Source organism: Ischnura elegans, chromosome 1, assembly GCF_921293095.1.
Source record: "Ischnura elegans chromosome 1, ioIscEleg1.1, whole genome shotgun sequence".
NCBI classification, from domain to species: Eukaryota; Metazoa; Arthropoda; class Insecta; order Odonata; family Coenagrionidae; genus Ischnura; species Ischnura elegans.
Window position 1 is genome coordinate 92,883,085 of NC_060246.1, and position 19,517 is coordinate 92,902,601.

The following is a 19,517-nucleotide window of genomic DNA, read 5'->3' on the forward strand; positions in this document are numbered from 1 at the left end:
GTGGCGTGAGGAGTTAGGTGCGGAAACTGTTGTCACCGCGTGCTCAACACAAGAAAAATAGTTTCAAGTTTAACATTGTTTCTATGATAAAAGAAATCAAATCCGCAATTCCTCTTATAACATAGCTGTTATTTCTTTTGGTCAATTATCTTTCATCGAGTACGTACGTCCTCATGAATGTAGGTTTTATTTTTGTTACTATTTCCCTTTCACTAAGTGGTTGTTACCTAATATAAATGTCGTATTTGTATATTTAGTTACTTTCCGTCGTTCAATAAACAGTTATTCTACAATATCAATGTCGATTTCGTTTATTGGTCATGTATATGAACTCCTATAGCGCATTAAAGCTATGTACTGCTAGTTCACAATAGCACCGACAGAGGGGGTGTCATTATGTTTCTTTTAAAGTTCCACAGATGACTCTGATGTCGCATCGGGAAGTTTAACCCGGAAAAAGTATGAATTTTACCCATGTTTTACCATCAAATTACCCAAATTTTACCACTTAAATTTACAGATAATTTAACCGTTGACACGCAGGTTAGTCATCTTTTACCACAATTTTACCCATGTAACATAAGGGTAATAATGGGGTAATTTATTTTTTGTGCTGACTGGGTTAATTTAATATACATTTTTAAGCGAAAATCTAAAAATTTGCCAAAAAATAAGTCCTGGCATTCTTCAGCATACCAGGCAAAATAGGCTGGAACTAAAAGGGTTAATGGTTAATTTTAATGAAGCCACACCAACTACATTTTAACTGTAGGTGAAGTCAACTTCCAGCAGAATACTCATATGAAGAGTGCTGAATTTCCCACAGAACCCCTCAGCTCTCTCTATAGCACAACTGTCAACTAAATGCTTCAAAAATACACAACTTACCCGAGCACAGCATTAGCTCCAAGCTCAATAGCCTTGAGCCCAATGCGGCGACGTAGTTCACCAGAAAGTTTGAAGAAGAGTGCTTGTCTAGCTTCATTGGAAGCCCGAGGGGTTCTTATTTTGTCTATCCATTGGTGCTCTGGATCTCCTTCAACAACTAGCTCACCAACAAGTCCTTGAAGCCTTGACACCACGTGGCCCTCAGGGATGGAGCCCGCTGAGAAGAAAGGAAAATTAACTTCAATATAGCATTAATAGAAAAAATAAATAAGGGTGAAAAAAATTGCTTTCACCACTTGTAAAAACCTTTCCAGGGTTCCCACTCTACCTGAATAATGAAATTCACGGCTTTTTCCAGGTTTTCACGGTTATTTTTCACGTTTTCACGGTTCTTTTCAGGTTTTCACGGTCACAATTTCGCTAAATTCACGGTCCGTTAATAAGCCAGCAATAAGAAAATCACTGGCCGTATATCAACAGAAAATTAACGTACGCGGCAAACGCTGTGAATGTTAACGCCGCAATGAAAAGTGATATCTGTTATGACGTGATCTATCGTTTGCAAAATTCAGGACCGACTAAAGGACCAGCACAACCGCGCTCTTGCCGGGACGCCGAATACCCTTCGGACCTTCTTCCGTCCGGACACCCGAGGTCCTTTTTTAATTCCTCGCCGAGAGATTGTTTTTTGCGCACGTTGTTATTACTGCACAGTAACCGAATTTCCCCCACTCCAATCATTCTTATTTAACGGAAAATATTTTATTTAAATTGTTTATAGAATATAATAAATTGATTCCCTCTTATTTAACGGGAAATATTTTATGAAAATTGTTTATAGAACATAATAAATCGAAAAACAATTTCATACACCGTATAAGCACAAATCTAAGACGAACACGATTCTAAGACTACCCTCCTTTTTTGGAACTCCACTAGGGGAAAAAAATTTTTTCCTAAAAACGATACGATTATAAAATGAATGCGGAAATACGATCAATGCCTTATTTTTTGCTAGGTTGCCTATGTCCCAGGAAACGCAGGATTTTGGCGAGTAATTAAGATATTCAATAAAGGTTTCAAACAATATTTTAGATAATAACAGGAATAGTAGTACTTTATCAAGACACATAGGTCATATTGTTAATTCGACCCATATCTCTTTCAAAATTCTGAAGGAAAATGCCACCTCACTAAAAAAATGTTTGATCTCCACTCGGCATTTACACTGCTATTATGGATTTCAGTCTGATGTAAAAATTCTTATCCATTAAACACCATTTCCAGTACACGTATTCACGAGAGCAATGTGCATGTTGTGCCTAAATCAACCGCATTCACTGGCAAAGTGACTGGTTGTGAGATGGATGACGAACGCCAAAAATTTGTCTACTACTTGAATTATTCCTGTCTAATGAATATATTTTTAATATAACTGAGGTAGTGTGTTAAGCGTGAACAATATTGCGTTAATCGTCAGTGGCACGCTCATCTGGATCTTCGCCTTCATATCTCCACTTGTTTTCTCCAGGTAGCTCACTCTACCCCCACCCCTACCGTCATGTGCAAGCGGACAACCCAAGGCGCTCTGCAATATTCACGCGCATCTAGCCTGGATTCTTTTCTTCGTGTTCAATTATTTTCAGTCCATCTCTTAAAGTTCTCAATAGTTTCTTCGAAGGGGCCAAGGTGCGAAGACGAATAAAATTAAACCAGTGAAAATGAAACCTCACTTTATTAAACCCACATGGAAAACACTCGGTGGTTCGAAGTCCAGCCACCCTGGAAAGTAGGGAACCACTCGTACGTGGTGAAGTTCGGAACTGATGCTATCGCGTACGGGGGTACGCAGAGCATACTGCAGAAGGCGAAGCATGACCATATGACTGCGCCATGAAATTTTTTACCCTAAAGATACCCATTCTTTTCTAACTATCTTAGCGCCAGATGAGCAGATAAATTCGGATTAGCCCTTCGTCAGTAACTCTGACAAGTGAGACTTATAGTATAGCTCGTAAATTGATAACTGATAGCAACCAGATATCATGTTTCCGGGACAAAATGCCGAATTAACTCCGAGAAGCTCACCTACGAGGATATAACGTTTCGCCAAAAATCACCATCGTATTTTTCCATCTATTTCCTTGCTTGAAATACGTCGCGTTTGGTCTCGTTTTTTAATTACGTGCAAATTACTAACATTTCAATCTAATAAAAGCATAATAGCAATTGCTGAATATCATTGTTAGATACCTTTTGGGCTAATAGGTGACTCATGCAGCAGTTGACCTCCAGGAACTGGGAACTTTGAAGGAGTTAGGCTGAAAAAGGTCAGTGGGTGAGAAGAGGGGGGAGCGCGAAACACGTTTCTATTGTTCTCGTGTAACTCGATATTTTTTTCGAAGCTAAGGTCTTCGTAATACAATCCCTGCGCGAGCTGGGACCTTTTTTTTATTTTGAAGAAGAGGAAAGCGTCAGACGGGGGGAGGCGAATGCTGAATGGAGGGGGATAACGAATCTTGGGAAATGCGCTAATGTTACTTTCCCACGGCACTGAGCTTCTCCCAATGGTAGTTCCATCTCTTGGGGAAGATTCCAACTATGTGCTATTCGTTATTAGCCTTAAATGACACATTGTATTTATTTCGTCTCATTTTCGTCTAACGATGGATGCGGGAAAATTATGCGTCGGAACCGCAATCTTCAAACGATCAATGCGAGAAACAATACTTCGGGGAACGATAGATGCGGGAAAAAATTATATTGTCTATAAGGAACTTTATTTGGGACCAGAAACGGCGAACGATCAATGCAGGAACGATAGATCGAGGTTCCACCGTATAACTTTTCTTTTGGAAGCGGCAGTGTAATGACTTCTTTTCTCTGCTATCGTAATACTCTGGAACCAAAACTGAATCGATCTCTCTAATCAGAGGCAAATCATTTTCCCTTCATACCGTTGCTCTGGGAAAAATGGAACGACTTTGTAGCCGTTTATATCGCGACAGCATTGAGGCTTTAACGTTACAATCCAAGGCGGATCTAGGGAGGGGCACGGGGGCACACACTCCCCAGACACTTAAAAAATATGCAAGATTTTGAATACGGTCACATTATCATTGCGCTCGTTTTGTATCATGAGGTATCCTTGTGCCCCCCCAGAACAAAATCCTGGATACGGCTCTGCTTGTGCTCCCCACTCCCCAGAAAGAAATCCTGGATCCGCCTCTGGTTAAAATTTAGGTAAATTGTAATCAATCACACAAAAATTTTGTAAGTTGATCAAGCTCTAACTTGAATGGAGCCGAACCCAGGGTAAAGCAGGCGATCTCGCGGACACAGCAGAAGTGCACCCGGCGATTGATTGGCACGCACGCTTTACCTGCTGCCTAAAATGGCAATAGTTTTTCACTTAAACACAAAATTAAATAAGCTAAATTACTGTTCAGGTATTTTTGACGTTGATTTTTCGTTGTATAGCTATATATATTAGGTGGCAACCTCAGATATCCATAATATTTTCCGATGAAAATTATGCAACCCGATTGACGTCGAGAATTTTGCATTCGATTGTAAGACGAACCCTCTTTTCTGCAGGAGTTAGGAGGAAAAAAAACCTTGTCTTAGATAGGAGCAAATACGTACATTATAATTCACTTGGTTTGAAATATATAAAGACATAATAAATACCTGCTGAAACATGTTATTTTCACTTTCACTTTACTTTATCACTCCTCAAATATTTCCAAACAAACTTTCCGGTTGCGACGTAAAACTGGCAAGTCCCAGGTCGACGCATGCGAAAATCGTGTAATGCTGTGTTGCCATAAGCGGAAATCTTCTCTCGTTTTCAGGCCGCAACGTGCGAGAATTAGTAACGTCGCGCCGAAAGCTCGCTGTCGCCCGGTTCAAACGCAAGGAGCGTAGTGTCCACAGGGCATAGCAGGTTGTCCAGGTTAGCGGTCTTCCAATCACAGGTTTGAGGGTGTTGAATAAACGTTCACATTTTTCGACACAAATGCCATCTAGATTTAGTTTCGAAAGTAGTCACTGCAGCCAGTGGGAAGCCTAATTGGGTGGAAGGGGGACTAAGGAGTGACCGAGGGAGGGGAAACCAAGCCAGTCGAGGAAAGTAAACAAGCTGATGAGAAGTGGTGTCATATTTCAGGAGGGGGGAGAGAAAAGGCCTGCGCTGGGTAAAGATTTTTTTTCTTCAGGCAACATTCGTTCCCACGCTTTTCTGACCCATGCGACGATGCTCGCCACAATAAATAGAAGTGCGCTCGTTACGAACGAAGTTGAAAATTTATGGGAAGGTATTATTATCAAGATTGAAAGATTTTTAAGGTTTTAGGACGAAATTCACGGCTTTTTCCAGGTTTTTTCACGGTAGACGAAATTCACGGCTAATTCACGGTTTTAAGGTTTTCACGGTTGAGTGGGAACCCTGCCTTTCCCACAGAAATAGTAAAAAGTCAACATGATGATTGAGAAAAAATGTATTCTCACGATTCTATATGAAATCTTGGCAAAAATTCAAAGAGATAGAAACAATAAATTTTTTTAACGCAATGAAAGTATCATACATTTTATACCAAGTTCATATCAAGTTGACATTAAGATTGATGATGAGACAAATCTCAAATCCTTGGATTTGATCAATTCTTGAATAGATGGATTTGATCAAATTTGAGGACATGATCAAATCTTCAAATGCCTGCTTCATCTGAAGGTATGATACACACAAATTGTGTCACTAACAGAAAAAATTGCATAGATGAAGATACATACAAGCCAAATATTTGGACTACTTGTGCAGAAGAATCAACTACTTTTTCACAAAGTTAATTACTGTCTGTAAAAAAAAAGCAAGATACTCGAGTTTGAGGAGCTCTAGCGTCTAAATGAAGCAATCGATTTCAATGCAATAAAAAGCATACGAAAGATAATTTAGTTCTACGTTATATCGTGTACTTTAAAAATTCTGCAGCTCAATAGTATTTCCTGTACTTAATTTTTTCTCGAAAAAGTACCCGTTTTTTGCGCGTAAAATCAAGGTGCCCAACTTTGAGCGCTTGGCATTCCCGTAGTTTTCGTTTCTATGACTTGCAATTTTTATATAAAGAAGCCACATCTATTACTAGCAGTTTTCCGAAAACAAATTGTTTATACCACAAAAATTAATGGAGCTGTTGTAAACAACGCAAACCTCTGCTAACTTCGAAACCAGTGAGTCAATCGAAAATTGATTGGTACTGTTGTCTTCCGTAGAATGTTAGTAATGCAAGCACATATGAAATGTATCTTAAATATCAATAATAACGTCAATATCACTTATTATTTATCTACATGTTTCTATGCGCGTACCGGCAGCTCCGTCGTGGGAGGGGGAGGCGAAAAGAGGCGCGTGGTTGCCACCGACTCAGCAGAGGGCGCGCTTCCTTTAATTGACCGACTTGCACGATGAAAGTATCGTTGTAGCACCGTTCAGGTAAACTTAAGGTCAGGTTGGGCTTAGCTTTCATCAAAATGCTTTTCTACGACGTAAATTCTAAGCCATAATAGCGTAAATTTTATCGGATGGTAAAAACTTTTTGTACCTAAATCCCATGTCTAACAGAATGGATCTTAACTTTGGGAGGGAGAAACGTGGGCAATCGGGAACATTCTCTAGCAGGTGATCCATCATTCTGCGTAACGTAGGAAACATATTCCTCAAATAGAAACCGTGCACTGTCCTCCTTATTACTCCAATCATGAAGTCGTCGATGAAGATCTTCGGCCTTCCCAAAAGACGAACCCTCTTCTGTGCCGTAGGAAGGTCACCACTTGTGTTCTCCTTTTCACAATCCTTCTGTTTAGCCGTGACTCCTCTCACTGATATCAAGCTGATGCCAAGACAATCAGACACAGTTTGATACACAGGATATCTTTTGTCCATACTTTTTTCTGCTTCGCAGCGGAAAAAGCAAATTAAACTCAATACCATTTGGACTTCCGTCTCCAAAAAAACCCGTTCTTGGACGCACGATTCACCGAGGGAATCTGCACTAACAATAGACGAATCATCCCTAAAGGTAAACGTTTTAAAGCAACCAGCGAATGATTCAGTAACTGCTAGGGTACTGTGAGTCTCGATGCGCTATGTGGCAACTGCGCACGACTTCGAGAGACTTTCTCTTTTCTGTTGCTTTGTTTAGGCCAATCCCGTCAGGCAGGGAGAAGGCGACAACAAGAGCTAAAAACAAAAATAAATATGAAAAGATATTGAATATACTGCTGACATTTAACGTGTATGATCTACGTATATACATTACTAACATTCTACGGAAGACAACAGTACCAATCAATTTTCAATTGACTCACTGGTTTCGAAGTTAGCAGAGGTTTGCGTTGTTTACAACAACTCCGTTAATTTTTGTGGTATAAACAATTTGTTTTCGGAAAACTGCTAGTAATAGATGTGGCTTCTTTATATAAAAATTGCAAGTCATAGGAACGAAAACTACGGGAATGCCAAGCGCTCAAAGTTGGGCACCTTGATTTTACGCGCAAAAAACGGGTACTTTTTCGAGAAAAAATTAAGTACAGGAAATACTATTGAGCCGCAGAATTTTTAAAGTACATGATATAACGAAGAACTAAATTATCTTTCGTATGCTTTTTATTGCATTGAAATTGATTGCTTCATTTAGACGCTAGAGCTCCTCAAACTCGAGTATCTTGCTTTTTTTTACAGACAGTAGGTTTGGATCTAAGCTTCAGTTCTCAGTTCTGGTTCTTAATTTAGTGTTCAAATAGCTTTTGTGTCTGATAAGTGTCCTTATCCAGGATAATATTAATTGCATCTTTGAGAAAGCTTCCCTTTTTCCTTTGCTGAAAATATAGAAAAGCAATCGGCCATTATATGGGGAGAGATTTCATGGCCAATCACAAACAGCCACTGCAAGAAAAAACCCTCAAAGGGGGAAAAAAGTTTGATGCCATCAGTTACTTGATAGTTATTACGATGGTGTTTTTTAATTTTATTTATTTTGTTCACTAATAGGGCTAGAAGCTATTTGCGCATCATTACTTACAACAGAAGAACTGAACACCACACGATGACTGCCGGAATTTATTGAAGTCAGAAAAGAGCTCAACTTTTACAACCACATGAACCTCTCCACGAATGCCATGCATAGTATCGAAAACTGGTATCCAACCGGACATCACAGAGCCACCACCAGCTTTCCCTGCACAAAAACACAAAAAAAAGAAACAAGTTGAAGTAAGGCAGGATAAATAAACACTACGATATTTTATACATAACTTTAATGAATTGGGGCCCAAGATATCAATACTAGACACAATTACACCAATCAAATTGATTTCTTCCTAATCATAGCCTTTGCTATTAATCTTCCATCTAGGTTGAAAAGCTATTTGAATGAAAGAAAACAGAATGCTAAGATAAAATGATAAGTATCTCATGATTTTAATGTCATGCGTGGCATTCCTCAAGGATCCCAATTTGTGCCACTTCTTTTTAATTTTTTTATAGATTATAAATGTGATGTAAGTAATTAGACCAGTTAATTTCCTATTATGTGCCAATAATTAAAAAAAATGTATTTGGGTGTTAAATCCTAAAATGCAATGCAATGCATACTTAAGTACACTTTATATATGAACCCTTTATTGGTTATATGTACGTTTGTGTACTGGGTAGCTGCCCAAATTCCAGCACAAATAAATAAATAAATTCCACCAATTTTAGCATTTCTCAAAGGTGTCCTCAGATGTTACAGGCTTTAATCGAAGATGGGTATCACATCTAATTTGCTACTATAAATCATTAAATTTTATAAACGATAATTTTATGAAATATTTTTTAGACCAACTAGATGGATTAAATCAGATTTACAAATACAGACCCTTTAGTGCAGCAATGAGGCTGGCATGCATTTTCTAAAAGTATAACGATTTCTTCTTTATTGATATTTCCTCCATATCTTTTGCTAAACATCAAATAATCTTCGTTGCACTCAGCAAACATTTTAAAGTTTGTACAAAAAACAAGAAAAACACTTCAATTGACTTCCTCCAAAAAAAAAAAAAAAAACTTCAAGCTTTCACATTAAAATTACTCAATTTTTTTCTGTGCGTACATTTAAAACTTAGTAAAAATGCGAAAATTTTCAAAATTTCATATAATAATTCCCATACTTCCGTAGAAAAAAAATCTTGGCTTGATAATGTTAAAAATACTTAAAAAAAACTGAAAAATAAACCCTGCTCCACAACACGACACTTCATGATTTGCATGCAAATCATAGTAAATTATGCCGATTTCACATTTAACATGCACATTAGAATTTCTCATTTTTATGCCTTTTGCACCTAGAGTAACGTTCATTCAGCAGTATAGACATTACTGGCTAAAAATAGCATTTCTATCAAAGCAACATTTAATTTTACTTATAATAAAGAACGTTTGCTTATTTCAAGCACACACTGTAAAAAATTTGCAATGCCACAAACAAGATTCATCAAGATAATAAAACATTAGCTGCATGGCCAAGACACTATGCCTATTATCAGCTGATTCAGGCAGTCCCCAAGTTCTGTAAGGCATAACTAAAGTAAATCCATCCCTAAATAAATAATAACCATCAATATAGCTAACGAGTTTGAAATGGATAAACCAGACAAACAGGCCTATTTATATTACTTAAACAGATAATTTAAGTTGGAGATTAATTTTTTTCCAACATCACAAAAACCAACAAGCATTTTCCTATTTTGTAAATTCTACCGATCATACAGGAAATTTTTTTTTAAAACTTCAACAGAAATCATCACAATATATGTGGCCCAATTATAGGCTCAAGATTACCAATGATTACTCAAGTTTAAATATACATGATTAGTAATTGAAAGAATGGTTTTGTTTACTACTGTAATACCTTTCAAGACAAACCAACACATTCTAATGCAAGGAGCATAACTGCAATCACGATCCACAGAGTCTCACGTTCTGAGAGGCATGAGCCTAGTTCATCTTCAATTGCACAGTAAAAACAATAACACCCAGCAACGTTTTTTTGCATAAAGGTCATTGCGTACATGTAAGGAATATTTTAGAAGTTATGCTATATGTAACAGTAAGTCAATGACCCCTCAACTACGGTCCACATCGCTTATTCAATCAAATTCAATTAATAGCTGTAAATAAAACTTCTAAAATAGAATTGTCAAAACTGTGCAGTATAAAAGTAATAGCTGCCTACTGTCACAAAATCAGGAAGACCTTCACAGTTTTCACATTGAAAATGCAAATTTCAAGGTTAAAATTCCTGTTAATGCAAAAATCAAATATAAATAATAAACATTTTATTAAAAGTTCATACCTTATTAATGACGAGTGAAATTCAGTTTCAAACAAATGCTAATCACTGAATTAAATTAAAAAAACAGTAGAATCTGATAACTAGAAGCAACTACTACATACGACAACATTTTTTAATGTCTGGAAACAGTAATTTTCGGGAGAGGAAATTACAAGATATAATTTTCAAGCATAATTAATGCATAATTTGATAAATAAAATAGACATTAAAATATCGCGATTTTGCAGTGAACCGAATGATACCACACCAAAAATTTACCAGTCATGTCTCCGCATCATTCAAAAACATCTAGAGTAAAGAGTTTTTCAGCAATATGTCTCTCAATGTCAGAACACATCTCTTTTCTACTTTGGGGACTGCCTGTGGCTGGAAATCACTATCATTAAGCAACTTGGTAAAACATGTTATTGCCACTAAAGAGAAATTTATTGTTAAAGAACATTACCTACCACGGAAGTGTTTTGGCTCCTTAATAGATACAGCTGTGATAAGATAACAAATCGGATCAATGAAAAAGTTGAATAACATCAAAATACTTCCAAATGAATGAAGGACATGAAACACTTTGGATAACCTAAGAATGCATGGATACACCAGTCTCTTCTGACAAACACAATGACTTGGGAAGTTTATCAATAAATCACATCTTCATTTTTGGTATTACTCCATCATGAATGTTCAGCATTTACCCAAAGCTACTCCTAAAGCCATCAATTTAGATGCATTAATTAATGAGAAGTAAAAAAAAAAGTCGGTGGAAGAAGCCTACAATACAAAATAGCTCATTTAAACTTTCCTTAATACTTCATACTATGAGAGAAACATTTTTGCAAGTGAATGCGCTCCAGTAATAAAAGGGCAATATCTTTCCACAGCACTCATTAACAAACAAAGAAATTGTTGCAGCATTGCTCACAATTATGTATTAAGGCTCATACCACGATATAATTAACATACTGAGAAGGAAAAATAAATTCAGAAAATTTGCCACATGTTTGAAAAGGTGAGAATTAAATGACCTCCAGCTGCCCTTTAAGGCAATAATGTCAGCAACAATTGTGAAAAAACAACTGCAGCATTATCTTCAAATCTACAAATATGGCATAAAATAAATAAAGGCATGGAAATACAACGGGATCCAAAATTCTATGTTAAAATTACCCAATAAAAATTACAAATAAAAGAAGAATATTTATAATTTTATCCTGAATGTCATGCAACACTGAAATGCACAGGAATAAAAAGGGTTGCACAACATTAAATTGCAGATTTCTTTCAAACAAGTGCACTATGTACTCAATTTCCTATGTAGTACTGAAATAGATTTCAAACACATTACAGAGAACAGACCACCACACAGCATATTCTCAACCTCTCTGAGAGGCAAAAGTAGTTTGAGTTATGATGGAGTTTTTGAACTATAGGCCTCCTTGAACCAATATTTTAACTGGCAATCGGCGATGAGTTCTCTGGCAATTAGAAGCCAAAAAGACCGCTACAAGAAATAATGAAGTGCTCCAAATGAGTTGCCGTGAAGAGGTCACACTCAAGACGGAAATTCCACAGCTGTAGTGGTGGAACTCTGAGCAATTACTACCCCTGAATGCAACCATTGTCAGGCCTTTTGATCAGAGGGACATCCAAGCTCTCGTTAGCCCTGGTAGATTATGGCTCCTTCCTACTCTCCTTTAAAATCGCTCTCCTTCCACTCTTGCGTAGGTTATTAATTCTGTTATCTAATGGAGTAAAGATGCTTACAGTGAAAAGCTGAAGTAGAAGAGTGCTCTCTATGGAAATTCTTGCAAAAAAAAAAACGAGACATAATGTGGTGTAGTTATTATGGGATATAGCCTGAGGAATATTAATGAATTATTCAATAATTCATTAATGAAAGTTTTGAAACCATGATAAATGGATGAATTAACTAATATGTATGTTTTTAATAATATAATATAGTATTTCATGGAGTTTAGGTCATTTATAAAATAAGTTTCAGCCAACGTTTCGATTTATTTTTTAAATCATCTTCAGGGCTATGCAAGAAAAAGTGTGAACAATATAAAATACTGAGAATAAAAAGATACACAATATTTATACATAAAAAAGGTACAATCAGGTTTTTTATACAATATAATTTAAAGTAACGTAAAAAACCCTAGGATGGGCAGTAGGCCGGCCCTTATTTTTCAGAATTGCGAAAAGTTATGTTTTCCTGGTCTCAAAATGATCCAAATGAGGTCTATATTCACGTGTTAAAATTTGGTTACTTTAAAATAACGGCAACCCGTGCCCCAAGTACTAAGGACCCTCATTTGAGTTTTTGGGGGTCGAAAAAGTGCTATACCTTATGTAAAACGTAAAAGTAAAGCCCTTTAGGGCCAATTTTCTGTTTGTTTTGACCTATCTCCAAGCGTTTAGGAGATATCGTCCGTCGTAATGCAATCCCCCCCAGGGCGCCACCCCGCACCGCGGCACCGCTGAGGTACGGCCCGCACCACTTTCTAGAGACTTCACCTCAACCCCCTCCCCTCCCTCGGCAAAGACTTTGCTCCTGATGACAAGATTTACATGCTAGTGATGCAGTATTGAATAGGTTGTTCCTCTCGTGTCATGATTAATGTTGTTAAAGCGTATAAATGTCAATTTTAACCCTTCAACGCCGTCCTATGTACCTACTGGGTACAGACCCCTTAAACCTTGATTTTTTGCCGCCATACGGCCTCGAACCATTCCAGCAGGCTTTTTTCCAAATTGCTCTTTATGTACAAAATACATATTATAATCTTGTGATACAATTGTGTCTACGAATTACAAAGGAATGAAGGGAATGAGCAGGGCTTCCAGGGCTCCAACAGTAGATAGAAATATTCAAGGAAGACGAAACGAGGTAGTCAGTTCACGGATGTACATCACTGTGGAGAGATAGTTCTTGTGTATAGTGTGCAAAGGATAGAAGGTGCTCAAAATAGAAGTTTTTTAGGATGTAAGGAAAAAAGTGGTGAAATAAATACTTAATCATGAACGTGACGTTCATTGTAAGAATAGACCAACAAGGAAAGGCATGTAATCAAGACTAAATCCAGGCATTGAACTGGTTGGAAAAGAAAGTGAAGAAATACTCGGCTCAAATTTACCTAGAGTGAGATAAGTACTGTGTGTTTTCTCTATCACCTTATGGGTTAGACATTTGTAAGACTTAGTGCGAGAAAAGCCGTGAGAGATGCGTCTCAACCAAGGTACAAAACTAGAATTCTTGTTATTACGGTAAATAAGGCGATTGAAAAGTTAGAAAAATGACGCAAAGAATGGATGAACGTGCAACGACATAGAGATAGCGCGAACTACAGTAGAGATGAAGAGAATCTTTCGTAACAAAACTTGATGATTTGTTTGAAATTGCAAGGAGCATTACCATTGAATTTTTGACGCACGAGGAGGAAAGTGCAGGTAATCTCTCAGATAAATGTGCTTGGGCTGAAGAAATAAAGTTCTTACGCAAATGAAGAGGAGAACGAAATGCAGTTATTGGTGGAATAGATTTCAATATATTCAAGAATAAAGGAAAAGGTGTGATTCTCCGCTCCTAACAGTGTCAGAAGAATTAGAAATACAATGAAAATGTATTTTATTTTGGTTAATGTACCGAAATTCTTGGACAGAGTGAAAATAAATTGATCTCTTGGATTGGAAGTATTGTTATGGCAATTAAATTCTTTCTAAGGTAAGCACATTTCTTCAGAGGCTAGATCTTGACATCAGGAGCAAAGTCTTTGCCGAGGGAGGGGAGGGGGTTGAGGGGAAGTCTCTAGTAAGTGGTGCGGGCCGTACCTCAGCGGTGCCGCGGTGCGGGGTGGCGCCCTGGGGGGGGATTGCATTACGACGGACGATATCTCCTAAACGCTTAGAGATAGGTCAAAACAAACAGAAAATTGGCCCTAAAGGGCTTTACTTTTACGTTTTACATAAGGTATAGCACTTTTTCGACCCCCAAAAACTCAATTGAGGGTCCTTAGTACTTAGGGCCCTTGGGGCACGGGTTGCCGTTATTTTAAAGTAACCAAATTTTAACACGTGAATATAGACCTCATTTGGATCATTTTGAGACCAGGAAAACATAACTTTTCGCAATTCTGAAAAATAAGGGCCGGCCTAATGGGCAGTATCATAGAACACACAAGATAAAGATTAAAAACTCACATAAATAACTAAATTTTCAGTGGCATTACCACCTCCCTCGGAGTTAGGTAAAAGACTAGTATAGTTGTGAGTCTTTTACCTAACTCCGAGGAAGGTGGTAATGCCACCGAAAATTTAGTTATTTATGTGAGTTTTTAATCTTTATCTTGTCTGTTCTGTGATACTGCCCATCCTAGGGTTTTTTACGTTATTTACCTCGCCGAGGAACATTTCTAAGTGTATTAAACATATATATATATATAAGAACAGAATGGAATATACAAAAAATTTTGACAAAAAAAATTTTTTTTGTATATTCCATACAAAAAATTTTGACAAAAATAATTTTTTTTTGTATATTCCATATCATATTTCTTTAAATTATATTATATAAAAAACCCGATTGTACCTTTTTTATGTATAAATATTGTGTATCTTTTTATTCTCTGTATTTTATACTGTTCACACTTTTTCTTACATAGCCATGAAGATGATTTAAAAAATAAATCGAAACGTTGGCTGAAACTTATTTTATAAATGACCTAAACTCCAAGAAATACTATATTATCTATTAAACAAGGTCAAGAAAAGGAAAGAAAAAAAATGTTTTTAATAATTAGAATGACAAAGACACTCCCAAGAGAATGGCACCATGTGCTGATAGCAAGGGGGACAAGAATAAGTAAACCACTCAGCAAAAGAAAGCTTAGAAATAGGAGGGGTGTTGAAGAGGAAGTAGCATATTTTCTTTCCCTTTAAGCAGCGACAGGGAAGGAGTTAACAAGCGAGGGAGACTGAGGATGAGCAGGCACAATCTTGCTATTTTGTGATCTTGTTACTCTCTATACAATATCAGGAGAGCTACCAAAGGCCTTGATTTCTTAAGTTTGGGTTCCCAGACTGTATTGCCTTTTACGAATGCCATGCTTGTTTCTTTAAAAAGAGTTCTGTTTGGACAGAATGGAATATTGGTTCAGCCTTCTAGAAGTTCAAATATTTGAGAATATCCATTGGCGTAATAAAAAAATTGGAATTCAACCCAATAAACTAAATACTTAGGCTAATATAATCAGTGGATCATGTGCGGGGAAATGAAAATAATACAAATGCTCGTAGGACATCAAGGTGGGTAGACAATGAGGGTATTTTTAAAGTGAAAACTTCTTAGGAGCATCAAACCCTTTCTGTGTGGGTTTAAATAAAAGAAAATACTACATATATGCACAAAAATAAAAATCGAAAGAGTAAAGCGATGTCATTACACTTAATAAACTTAATTAATATACTCAATGCAGATTGTGTTTCGGCTCATTCTTTTCTTAATTTGGTGCATATTACTATATTGCAATCCTATAAGCATAAAACACTATGATTGTGGTGAGTTATTGACCGTCACCTAAGAAAACAGTAGGTGATTCATGTAAGTAGCCTGGTTCAAAAATTGGGGTGCATGAAGGCAGTTTGTACGAAAAAAAAAAGTCCTCCAGCTAGAGGGAGAGGGAAAAATAACTATTTCGAAACGTCAATAGTTCCATTCACCACCTTCACTTCTGAAACAAACATTAAATTATGATCAGTAGTTGCAGGTTTTTTTTCACATCAGACGTAATACTGCCCTTTAAATGGTTCATTTTGGGAAGGTCATCAGCCAAAAAATATTTGCCATAAAATAGTCCACACACAAAAACACCAGAATCCATACATTACAAAAATTTCATTACGTAATTAAGGTATCAAAAAACCTGTATCTCCATATTTTATAAGAAAATTTAGTATTTATAACAATCAACAGATTTATAAATCTAGAAATGTATGTTCAACAGCAGCCATTAAAAACCATAAGTGAAAATTTGTAATTTAAAAACATTATCAAGCTATACGAGTCATTGACGAGGCTTTTATGATGTAAAAACTATTTATATCACTTTAAGTTATCAAAAGTATCAAATGAATTTATGCAAAACTAAGAAGTTATGTGTATTGATATATAGGAGAACATCTATGAATACTATGCTAAAAAGTCAGTGTTTTCAAGTAATAACATCTTGTAAAAATGAAAGTGAAACATCCTCAAATTTAATTGGTACACAATGAGAGTACAAGTCAATGCTAATTTATAGAGTTAGGGATATTAACAGCCTTTACCAAAACCATCACAAATGTATGACAAAAAATAACGAAATAAACTTGCCTGGTGCTGAGTGAATATTGGAGATGGAAGAATCGGTATTAGCTGGATTTAAATGATGCTGATTCGCAGTGCTGGAGGCAAACGAAGCAGTAGCCGAAGATGGAGGCAGAAGCAATGGGTTTAGGTCTATGTACACTTTACCAATGGCATCATTTGCTGAATACGTGTCATGATCCATTAGTCTTATTTGCAATGGCTCGTCCTGAAGTTCTGAATCATCAACCTAGGTATTGACAAAACGGAATGCAAGATAATTGTGTAAACATTCAAAATTAACGTTAAAAGATAGACGACGAAGAAGATTTCAGTGAATATAAATCCATACCTCATATCTAAACCAGTCGGAATCCCACTGAGGATGCAATGATTTCCTACAAACATCAGTCTTGTACGTAGTACTGCCAAGTTTTACTTCGACGTAAGCATCAGTAGTATCACTAGATCTGTCCATCACCGGAAGGTTTCTCCCGGCTAGAACTCTCACCTGCCAAAATAAGAAATGTAAATGGTTCGTACCACGATTATTTTCAAATGAGATTAAAGAAAATCATTTATGAGGCACAATTTCTTGAAGGACAAATCCTTCAGAATGGGCCCATCCAGTGGTTAATTCCACAGGGAATGAGAAAAATCATATGCGTCAAAATAATCAACTCCTACGAGATGTCAATCATCGGATTATAAGCTATGAACAATTATGTATCTGTAGAGAATCTTCAATGCTGTCACTCGACAAGTATCAGATTTAAGCGAATATACGTACTTGCACAATTTGAGCAAGATTTAAATGCAAGCTGTATCTAGCAAAACGTCAAATAAAGATGTTATCAATGAAAATAGCATGTTACCTTAACTTTGCCTGGCATTTTGAAACTGATTTTTTCACACGGATTTAGACGATAGCGTTGACAAATACAAGTGGAAAAAGTTCAAAGACGTACAGACATTCTTCAGGTGAATTATTATAAGCTGTATTGAAGCTGAACATTATTAATAAACTACTAGAGCGTATCAGAAAAAATCTTCACACGACAACACGCTCGCGAAGTGCCATTTTTGTCAATATTCGACAGTCATTTGTTTGTAGGGTTGGCGGAAATTACGACTGCTATGAGATGAGCGATTGGCAGTTTTGGGAGCGATCGTGATCCTAAGGAAAAAAAAACTTTCAGGGAAGGCCAACATATTCTAAATGAACCTTAATCATTCAAGTAAGATTATTAAATACCTTATTTGGCAGAAGACACTAATCTGACTAAACTCAAGGTACTATAGGGCTGTTATTCTGAACGGAAGGGTTGTATTCTCAATGGGTCGTAATTCCACTCGTCATATAACGGTTAGGTATTCCGAACAGAGCTGGGAAATACAGAGTTTGGGAAAAAAATCAATTAAAGGCGGACGCTATTAGGAAGATTCGCCTCTTCCGGCATTAAAATCTTTCCTAACAGTTTTTGCAGCCAACGAGAAGCTGACTCACAAAACGGTTTTAGCAGTTCTTTCTTTCTTCGATGCATTATTCCTTACCAAGAATGTTGCATTGCATTAATTGTCATTAAAGGCCTTGTTGCACGGTACATCAACACATACTGGTTAATGTCTGAATGTATGAATGCCAAATTATGCATGGTGTAATCACCCAACTTGTGCGAATGCATGCACAGAAAATAGGACCTGTTCTAATTTGGTTCATGCATTCGTACATGTTCTGTTATGGTCCACCAAAATCATTCACGCAAACTTACATTAACTTGTATGTGTTAATGTACCATGTAACCAGGCCTTTAAAATATTAACAGCACAATTAGAGTTTCCCTGGTATTCTTCTTTCTCCGATTTGAAACCCTACTCAACGGGGCACCTGGATATTACCCTTGTCGATGGACTAGTTGACCCTCTAATCCTATCTTAGAATGAGTCCACGGTCAACTTATTAAGTTACCAGTGTTTGTTTTTTAACTAAATATTACTTTTGATTTTCAATAATTTCCTCTTCTATAGCATTATCTAACAAAGATTTACTATTTATTTACTATATATAAATTATTTGGTTTTAAAAATCCCAGTTTAGAGGAATGGCTATGGTCAATTTTAACCTCATTTGAAAAAGGCCAGATTGGCGCCCATGCGATGCCAATCCACGTGACGTCACAGGGACCTAGTTTCTATACGATTAGAGAGGAGTTTTACATCGTCTGAGATTACCAATGCATGCAATGTGGCACAAAGCTCAGGGAAACATCTCTTAATAATCACTTATTAAAATTTCCTATGGTCGGAAGGATTCCTTTGTTTGATATAGTATCAATTATCCTTATTTAAGCCAAGTGCTACCTGCTAGCAGCCTAGCGGCACTAACAGCCTCGCACCAAGGTGACCTCACACAGAGGCAGCCGGAACCAGAATGACATCACACTGGCTTTTCTCAGCATTCATACTTAGCCGTCGCATTTTTACATGCTTGAGAATTTTCACTTTTCATTTAATTGCGCAAAATAGATATCATCATTTAAAAATCTAAAAGCGTGAAATACATACTCCAGGAGTAATACATTATCTTTCCATTTAGGCAATAAAAAAATAGGAAACCACCCTATTCTTACCAGCTACTATACCTAAAAGGAACAGTGTTGAATGATGATGTAATGAAGTTAATACATCAGTAGGAAACTTAGCGGCCATTCCTGATCAAAATTCTCTAGGGATAAGGAATAATTTCATTATTTATGAATATGGGGTAAGCTCAAATACCAATTGAATTACTTTTGGCCATCTTCATAAGATTTCTGTTTTATATAACTATGTCCAATGTTATGGCTGTTGAAAGTTCCTGGCACCTTAATACATATGGAATGGCAAGGAGAAGAAGG

General features: G+C 36.8%; 1 protein-coding gene across 3 annotated transcripts in view; it reads right to left on the reverse strand.

Annotated features, from left to right (window-relative positions):
- LOC124166342 (C2 domain-containing protein 5) overlaps positions 1–17,696 on the reverse strand; it is an 84,490-nt gene extending 66,794 nt beyond the window's left edge. For all 3 annotated transcript variants that reach the window (XM_046543827.1, XM_046543817.1, XM_046543810.1), the window contains exons 1-5: positions 17,496–17,696; positions 16,973–17,131; positions 16,648–16,870; positions 7,968–8,123; positions 889–1,105 (exon numbers count right to left, since the gene is read on the reverse strand). In XM_046543827.1, the coding sequence (XP_046399783.1) occupies positions 889–1,105; positions 7,968–8,123; positions 16,648–16,870; positions 16,973–17,131; positions 17,496–17,513 (773 nt within the window). In that variant the 5' untranslated portion in view covers positions 17,514–17,696. The remainder of the gene's footprint in view (positions 1–888; positions 1,106–7,967; positions 8,124–16,647; positions 16,871–16,972; positions 17,132–17,495) is intronic.
- Positions 17,697–19,517: the final 1,821 nt, after the last annotated feature.